The sequence below is a fragment of the Sipha flava genome, unplaced genomic scaffold, assembly GCF_003268045.1.
Source record: "Sipha flava isolate LNK unplaced genomic scaffold, YSA_version1 117_pilon_pilon, whole genome shotgun sequence".
Taxonomy (NCBI): domain Eukaryota; kingdom Metazoa; phylum Arthropoda; class Insecta; order Hemiptera; family Aphididae; genus Sipha; species Sipha flava.
The window spans coordinates 1,694,140-1,703,965 of NW_020271741.1; the positions used below are offsets into that span (position 1 = coordinate 1,694,140).

Sequence of the window (9,826 nt, forward strand, 5' to 3'; positions counted from 1 at the left end):
AACCATATCAACATTAAATGTAACTGGTTCGGTATGTTCAATAAATTTAATGATAATAGCAGGTTTTTTGGATTGCCTATGCATTGAATAATCAAGCCGTTGAGGTTCAGTCATCATCTTACGATTACCACCACCAAATTTACCTAGAACTCTAAAAAACAAAAAATACATTTAATACATTTATGGAAAAATTATTGCTTGATAAAAATATATTTTCATTTTAAATTTGCCTTTTTCTTGAATTTATAATTTTAAACTGGTCGTACTTTACAAATATAATAATACTCCTAGATAAGAATTTTTTATTTATATATTTATTTAAATATTAATTTACAAGCATTAACTATTTACTAATTTTTTATTTTTATTATTTTATTATATAATAATAGATACAAAAAAATATATCTTAATAAATAACTATTTATTCATATAAGTTAATAAAATCTGTTATTAACTAACAATAAATTAAAAATTATAATTTATTTTAAAATTAATTTCATTTCCCACTGTAAATTCCCAAATAAATAACTTTAATTACACATTACCTAAATGCAACAGGATAAACATTGTCATTTGTGTTGTGTAATGATCGCCACAAAGCTTGCATTAAGTCTGCCCTTACTGGTTGAATATGTTCATAAAGAAAATCAGTTTGTAGATTATCAACACATAATTCTAATGTTCTAAGACCCTGTAAAATAAATAATAATGAATAATAATGTTTTTCATTACAATTAAAAAAAATAAATAAATAAAAAAAAATTAAAAAAAATATTTCTAAAATTTAGATATTAAATATATTAACCTGAATAATTAATGATGGAGAACCATTTAAGGCTGAAACTAATGGATCCATAAGAAGAGGCAAATGGGGCAAAAGTGAACTTAAACGAACAGGTACAGTAAGACATAATTCCACAAATAAATCTTTCATATCTTGTTTATGTAAACCAGATTGAAGACTATTTAAGCTTTTTAATAAATTTGGTAAAAGAGGTAAAAACTCTTGATAAAGAACTCCATGTGCTCCTCCTCCAATGCAACGAAACAATGGACGTAAAAGTAAAAAATAATAATATGGATCCTTGGCAGTTAAAGCTAGTTTCATTGAGCTGGAAATTATTTATATATTAAATACAAATTTTATTCATACCATTAAATCAAAATATTTTCTATGACTTACCTATTTACAATTTGATTAAGGTATGGTTGAAGTGTTTGTTCACTTTCAATTGAATATTGATTAACGGTATCAAAAACTTGTTTAAAAAGTTTCAAATACAAATTACTTCGTTCAACATTTCCGCTACCCATGTCTTCCATTTTACTAATTAAATGTTCTAATAACAATGTTGCAAAAATTGAAGATGTATCTGATGTATTGAGGCTATTATTCAAAAGTGATTCACTAATATACATTAGAGCATGATTTTTTTCTACTCGTTCAACGAAATATGCAATAGTAGTAGAAAATATTTCTTTGAATGTAGTAGGAGGTAAAAGAGAAAACTAAAAAAAAAAAAAAACATATATAAATGTATTAGTTGATAATAAATATAAAATAATACTTACAATCCCACTCAAATGATCCATTGCTTCCTTTTCTTCTTTTGATCGTGGTCTTAAAACATTTGCATTTGTATTTTGATTATTTAATGGATTTACCATATGTACATCCATTGCTTGTAAAGACCATTTAACTAGACCTAAATAAACTTTGACAAGTTGTGGTTTTACTGGTAATTTTGGCGTATTTCCAGAATCATCATCTTTATTAGTCTGAAATATAAAATTAATTATTTAATAGTACATGCAAATGAACTACCATGAAATACAACCCAGATTAACTGCATTCATTCTTCTGAAAATGTGTATGTATCAAAATTAAAGGCATAAGTAATAAATAATTAGTAAGGTGCACAAGCAGTATATTGTATGTAAGTTAAGGATGAAAAATAATGTTAGTTAAAAAATGCTACTCCACAGTACATGAAGCTTGGGAAAACATATTTGCAAGTAAGTTAACTTTCCTAGCCAAAAATTTTAGATCAAGACTAAGATAATGAAGAAAATAGTAATATATAAGCTTTCTTGAGCAGACTACATCAATTTCAAATCACACTAATATTAAGGCAATATTGTAAATAGGCTGTAAATGAAAAAGAATTTGAATGTCTAAGTGATAGTGACATAGCATCTCATTATAGTAAAACATGTAATACATCTACCTCACATGTTGATTCAAAAAAAACAAAGATAGTAATAATGACAACAGTTTGAGTGTTTAAAAAAAATGCAAACTAGGTAAGTACAGTTGGTGTTCTCCTGAACTTTGACAATCAAAAATTGTTGACTTCCATAATGTCATGAATTACAAAAAATTACAAGTGATGTAAAAAAAATATTTTCAAACCGTAAAAAAATTGATTGATTACTTCATACTTTAAAAGCTTGGATAATTTTAAAATAGGACAAAAGGTATGTACTTACAAAAATGTAAATACAAATGCAACATAGGCAAAAAAAAATAATAAAAAATATTTATCAAATATAGTCTTGATTAACCGTGGTTTTCATTTATCCATGTATCCTCCCAACCATTACACTGGATAATCAGGCTCTACTATAATAAAATATTTATTAATGTAATACAGATTTTAATTTTTATAATTCAAGAATTATTGTCATTTGACATTACAGCTCAATGTCTAGCAAAACAATCTTAAACAAAAAATATTATGAAGTACCTACTATATAAGTATTGTTTAAATAATAAAAAAAGAGGTAATAATGAAATATTTCTGGTTTTTCAATATTAAAATTATTAATCTAAACTTTGGCAATTATGCCTCTTAACTAATAATCATAACAATAGGTTTGAAGTGGGGCAACTAGTTTTTAGAACATAGCTTTGTTGAAAAAAACTTAGATAACCCATTTGGAAGCTTAAAATGCCTGCCAATGCTAAACCACAACACATATCAGTGACTTCAGCTAACTAGTGTGCCACACTATACTTTTACATTTCTAAAGGATTTTATCTATTTCTAAAAAAAAATTGCTAATTCAGGGCTTAAAACTGTTCCTAATAAAGTTGGTAACCGGTTTTCGTTTAATTTCTTTATTATGGTAACAGTTTCTTTAAGGATATTTCAAAAACTATAATAACCGTTAATCGTTTAAAAGCCGATGATAAGGTTTTTTGGGAATCGGTTATCGGTTAAAACCGGTTTTTAAAAATCATATTTTTCAATTTTTTAATCATATTTTTAAAACCGTTTATTTAGGCGATCCGTGGGTTGATAATATAACTTTTATTATTACAAAATCAAAAACTTAGTGTGCTTTAATTTGGTCGATTTCACTCAATTTCAATATTTATTTTTTCAAACTGCTTTAAAGTTTAAAATATATTATGATCAAGATAATGATAATCAAAAAACTAAATTGCATAAAAAATTTTTATTGTTATAATTTTCTTATTTATAACGGTAAAAAAACGAAATTAAATATAATAATATTCTAAAATAACACTAAGATTGATACATTGCCACAGAACTTTTTGGTTATATTGTATATAATACAGTAGGTACCCCAAAGAATGGATGAGCAGATATTAAAACGACCGTGTTAAAATATCATAAATACTAAATGGACTCTATTATTATATTACTCTATTCCACCAACTATTTCGTAATAGGAATCAGCGCACCACGACGACGACGACGTTTATGACGGTATTTATAATGTATAGTTATACCTATATATATATATATATATGATATTCACAACAGATAAGCAATACTCGACGGTCATTAATTGGGGCTATTTAGGACTAATTAATTATAAAAAAGATTTAAAAATAGCTGGAAAATTAAATTAAACTATAATAGTATAATATAATCATGACATAATTCAAGTATTAATACCACGAAAAAAACCGTTAATTATTTTGGTCGGGAATAGGTCTTGATTATAAAAACAGAATTGAAAATACGAGGTAATCGCTTTGGTGTTAATATTTAGATATTTACCTTGATTACCGATAACCAATAATAGCTTCTAGCATTCCAAAACTAAAAGCGGTTATCGGTTTTCGTCACAAACCGGTTACCAGTTTAAGCCCTGGTTTAATTACTCTTAATTAAATACTTAAATTAATTTTAGAACATTTTTTTTTTAACAGCCTAAATAAAAATTACAAATTATTTCTGGTGGAAAATATGAATATATTAAAGGCAGTTTTTAATTATAAAATTAACGTGATAAATGGGAATGACTAGGATGTCCATCATTAAATATTGAGATCTCCCTGTTGATGATATTAAATTTTTTCAGAGTATATAAAATTAAATTAATTTAAAAATAATAAATAATAATAAAAATAAAATAATAATAATCAAAATTATAGAATTAATTATGATTCAACTAGAAATATGAATTAGATAAGTAAAGCTAAATTGTATTAGTTTTTATGGTTCATATACAGATTTTTTTGTGGTACTTATATATTTGTGAACATATTAATCAATCTGAATTGACTGAGACAGAGAAATTAAAGAACTAAAACTAGTCAATAAATGAGAACATAAACATGTTAATAAGCAAAAAATTTCCATGGCCAAGGGTCTTACAAAATCATACAATAAACACTTTAAAGGAAAGATTTATTTAATATAAAAACTGAAAAAAAAGATTACATGATACATTTTTAGTTCAATAAATTAGTTATGACCGAATTCAATGATAGTTTGATAGTTAATTGTAATTAAAAACTCACATTTTAACATAAACAAAACAAATGTTTTTCTTGGTTATTTAAAATCAAACATTAAAACAAAAACATACTACTAAATGTTTAAATAATATAATATTAATATACCTTAATTGTCGCTATTCCCCAAGCAGCAGTTTTTATACCACAAATAATCACTTTGACCAATGTCCTGCATTCTGGTAAAGAAAATAAAGCTGTTGGTGATGAAGGAAATATATATTTAGTCTTTTCTTGTAATTTTTTTTTAGCCGGACTTTCTGTTAACTCCTTGTGTTCTTTTTTCACGTTATCATCGATATTTTCACTTTCATTGATGTCAAGAATTTGCAACGAGTCAGATAGCATTGTCTTATTAGCACTAAAGTAGTAAATTATATTTCAAACTCAAAATATAGAAGCATTAGATTGAATTCAACTTACTTTTTGGAATTTATAGCTGGTATATATAATTTAGAAACCACTTTAAGTTTCAATACATAAACCTGAAGAATACGTATTAACAGATCAAAACTAACAGTTTCTCCTTGAGTACATTTTAAATTTGGAACATCTTCTCCATTTCTCTGTCTTATACAGTCTACTAAATTCATTAGCATTTTACAGCACATTAATTGAATACTGAAATAATATAATTTAGATTATTTTTATTATATTTCAATAAAAAAATTATATTATTTTTTTTTTATAACCTAGGAGTTAAACTATGATCATGAACATTAATTGCAAATAAATTAATCGCCTTGACAATTGTCGGAAGTGTTAGATGAACACGGACATGATGAATAAGATCAGCTATTGTACTATATGCTAATGGTTTTAAATTTTCAGTAGTAGTCCATCCCCTGCCAAGAAGTGTATTTTCATCAAGTAGTTTGTCCATATATGGAATAAATTCTAAAAAAAAAAAAATAAAAAAAAAATAAAATATTAAAATGATTACTAAAATAGTATTACTTATTCGTAGTTCTGTATTAAGAATATGCCTTGATGCAATTAAAAGTTCTTTTCTAAGATGAGTAACTTCCATAGGACAAGATTCTAACATTCCAATCATTCCCTCAACTAATTGTGTAGAATGTACAATTACTATATCTGTAAATGGCTTAATAACAAATGCTAGATAAGACAAAACTTTTATTTGAGCCGATATCAATTCAACCAAAATTTCTTTGTTATAGTTTGGATGTGATCTATTACAATTAAAAATATATTAAATAAAGTTTGCTAAAATCCATGAGGTTGAATTTGTTACTTATAATGGATTGATGGCTGCAAAGGTATAATCCGTATAATGGTTGGAATATATTCACTAAGTTCTCTTTTAACATTATCTTTATAAAGTTGATAAATAAGTACTATTGCTATTGGTAATTCTTGCAATATTTTTAATGATGAAATGCTTCGTGGAACTACATTATACTGAAACATACAATAAAATTATAATGGTAAATTAAAAAAAAGCAAATAATTAATTTTTCAATTATTTCAAATTCAAATAAATAATGACTAAATAAAAGATATCAAAGCGATTATGAAACAATGCATTCATTTTTCTTACATTTTAATAAGAATATTAAAGAATTTAAATTAAATATTAAATTTACCGTTTCAACATTATTTTCAGAAGTTTCGCAGTTGATGACAATAGTTGAATATGTATTATCTAAAATTTCACTTATGTCAACAGTTGACAAGTCATTTATTCGTAGTTTTTGTTGAGTCCTCATACTAAATATTTTGTCCATATTGTCAGGTATATCCCAATAAATTTTCTTAGTATGTTGCAGAAATTTACTAATCTATTGATATTATACACAATAACATTTTTTTATATATTATGATAAATAATATTTATAACTTACTTCAGCATTATAGGGAGGTCTAAAATTTTTTTGTAACTCAACAATAATACGTATGCATGAAATTCCATTTTGTTCATTGTCAGTTTCAATTAGTTTCATACATAGTGTTACAAGCCGGTCAACATAAGGTTTTAGAAATTCATTACAGGGTAGTCTATATATCATTTCTAGTACCAATTTCCGTACTTGCTATAATATAATTTATACCAAATTCGTCAAAATAATTATAATAGTAAAATGTTTTATTTTTATTTTTATAATTGGTTTAGATTTCCAGCAAAATTAAATTTTTATATTTAATGTAAGGCGAATTAAATTAAGTTTTGAATGTAATTTACTACGGTGATTTGAATATTGTACATAAAAATATTTTAAAATATAGTATATTAGATATTACATTTTAAAAATTTTAAAAAAGATGTGTTTTTACTCTTAATACAATTATAAAATAAAATAACATTTATTAAGTTAAACCTGTAAAAATATAAGTTCCTATAAATTCTTGCAAGACACAGTTATAATTTTTTTCTCTTTTAGGTAAAATAGTATTTTTTAAAATATAAATTATAATATAAATAGTGATTTAAGATAATTTAAATTAAAGTTAAATGTATATTTATGATTAAAAATCATACTTTTTTCAAACTTTTTTTTACAAACCAACTCTTATATATAATTCAGATTTTTATAATAAACAGAAAACTATTTGTATTATAATATTATTATTACAATGTAAAAATAGTTTTTCAAGTTTTATTCAAATGTTCTAAATTTATAATGAATAATATTTGTCAATATTTCTCATAGATTAAAGTTTTATTAGCAACAATACTCAATGCTACAAACATTTCTCAAGAAAAATATATATTTGTCTCTTTTAACACCATCTTAAATGGTAATGCATATTGTTAAACTGCAAACTAAGAAGTTATAAAATAATTTTAAAAATTATACAGATTTCATATTTCACTGTTCCACTAAAAATTAAGTTTGTTCTTTGATTTTATTTATAAATAAATATTCAATGAATATTATCATAGTCTTTGTCTTTTAGACTTCTGTAGCTAAAAAGACAAATAACAAACTTTCTAAAAGTTTATTTGTAGCACATACATTTTTGGATAAATAATAAATTAAAATATGATAAAAGATACCAAATAATTTTACTTTTCTCTTTGAGAAATTTCCATGGAAATAGTATTTGCAAACAAATATTAATATCTCTACAAATTAAAATAACAATTAATAGTTATAAAATATTAGTTTTAAACTTACAAAAATATGATACTCAGCTATGAAATATGGCTCACCATCTACTAAAATTCGAATAAAATGTTTGATCATATGTTCTAAAAACATTGGATATTGAGGTGAATTCACAATCATCTAAAAATCACAAAGAATGAACAAAGATAAATTTATATTACGAAAAACTAATAACATATAATTGATTTTTTTTATAACACAAAATTTGATTAAATTAGTATAATATCTTCTAGTACAATTTAATAGATGGTTCTAAAATAAATTGTATTTTATTGTTTCCTTTAATCGTAAAATAAATTATTAAATAAAAATAAGAAAGTAAGGTTAAACTATATATATTACTATGAAAATAATTACTATATTTATGTAATTTTATAGTTTTAAACTTATTATACTAAATTTATTTTCGTTTAGATAAAAAAATTGAAATATTACTAAGTACTAATCATTTTTACAGTATATTCGGACAAAATATTAGTATTTTCTATAATTTCTTAAATAACTTATAATATTGAATTTATTACACATATTATGTATTATGTTGTAAAACAGTTTTGTATAATAAAATATACTGTTTTATAATCATAATTAACAGTTTTAAATACCTTAATACACAAAGTTGAAATACTTTTCGGAAAAAGGAATACCTCCTTTAGTTATGGTAATATTTCATTGAAAATTAACATTATCACAAGTACAATTTTAAATAGCCTAAAAGCAATATTTTAATCATACATAAAGATAGTTTTACCTCAAAGTTTTCATTTAAAGTTTGAACAATTTTCAATTTGAGTTCATCTTCAACATTAGAATCAGTTAACATTGTAATATCTGAGCGATACTTGTCCATAAAAGTTACATGATCTAACATTATTTCACTTTTTATAACTGCCATTATATTTATTTTTAATTTATTAAGTTCACAATTTTTAGAAAGAGAGTTATGAAATCAACTTCATAATATCATAATAATAGTTCCAACTTAATTAACTTATTTGTAACTTAAGTTACAACCTAATTAATTTAATAAACATATTAATTAAATAAAAAAAGTACATATTAGGGATAGTTCAAAAAACAATTGTTTCATTTTCCTCATGTTAATAATGATTCTTATATGATATGAACGTATACATTTATTCACATTTTTAAGAATCTATTTTCAAACAAATTTATTATCAATTTCTAAATAGCGGAAAAATTTAAACATTAACCTCAAATTGTAATTTATCTCAAAGAAGATATAAGAGTTATCAAAGCCACCACAGTCATGTGATGTTACCACATAATAGATATAAACTGTTCTGTGACATTACCAATAGTTCTATTATTTTATAACCATGATTAAAGAATAGTCATTGTTGATTCATCTTAATTGTATAAAAAATAGGCATCTGTCTCGATCATAGACCTATTAAATAATATTAACTTATTATATATAATACTAACTTAATTAGTTAATAGTTAGGATTGCCATAAATTTATAAGGCAAAACCGGGACAATACAAACACATTATTGAGTAATATACTTTTTATATAACTTTGAATATATCGAGAGGACCAGTGGCATATACAAGGGGAAGGACAGTCAGATTCCCCCTAGGCCTTTTTTCAAATGTTATAAAATAATGTTCTTAGTATGAGGGCGTTAGAAACGTAAAAAAAATAACGATTTTTTTGCAAATGATCCTTCTACATACAAAAGTTATGTATATGCCACTGAAGAGGACCATTGTCATGTCCCACGTACTTAGATAACAATAATACCACAATCACCTTGCATTATATATGGGTATGCAAGAGTATATAATGATACATATAATAAATAAACTCTTATATATTAAACCATATCTATCAAATGTCATCTTCTTCTTCTGGCTTTTATAACTCTCCAAGAGTTTCCGCCGCCATCACCAAATCA

The 9,826-nt window shown here is 24.0% G+C and overlaps 1 protein-coding gene across 1 annotated transcript in view; it reads right to left on the reverse strand.

Moving 5' to 3' along the window:
• LOC112693384 (transformation/transcription domain-associated protein) overlaps positions 1-8,895 on the reverse strand; it is a 35,781-nt gene extending 26,886 nt beyond the window's left edge. Inside the window, exons 1-14 of the mRNA XM_025568427.1 lie at positions 8,657-8,895; positions 7,915-8,025; positions 6,640-6,828; positions 6,382-6,576; positions 6,030-6,196; positions 5,732-5,967; positions 5,467-5,671; positions 5,198-5,395; positions 4,883-5,135; positions 1,573-1,779; positions 1,184-1,509; positions 806-1,112; positions 546-691; positions 4-151 (exon numbers count right to left, since the gene is read on the reverse strand). Of these exons, the coding sequence (XP_025424212.1) occupies positions 4-151; positions 546-691; positions 806-1,112; positions 1,184-1,509; positions 1,573-1,779; positions 4,883-5,135; positions 5,198-5,395; positions 5,467-5,671; positions 5,732-5,967; positions 6,030-6,196; positions 6,382-6,576; positions 6,640-6,828; positions 7,915-8,025; positions 8,657-8,800 (2,832 nt within the window). The 5' untranslated portion in view covers positions 8,801-8,895. The remainder of the gene's footprint in view (positions 1-3; positions 152-545; positions 692-805; positions 1,113-1,183; positions 1,510-1,572; positions 1,780-4,882; positions 5,136-5,197; positions 5,396-5,466; positions 5,672-5,731; positions 5,968-6,029; positions 6,197-6,381; positions 6,577-6,639; positions 6,829-7,914; positions 8,026-8,656) is intronic.
• Between the last annotated feature and the right edge of the window lie 931 nt (positions 8,896-9,826).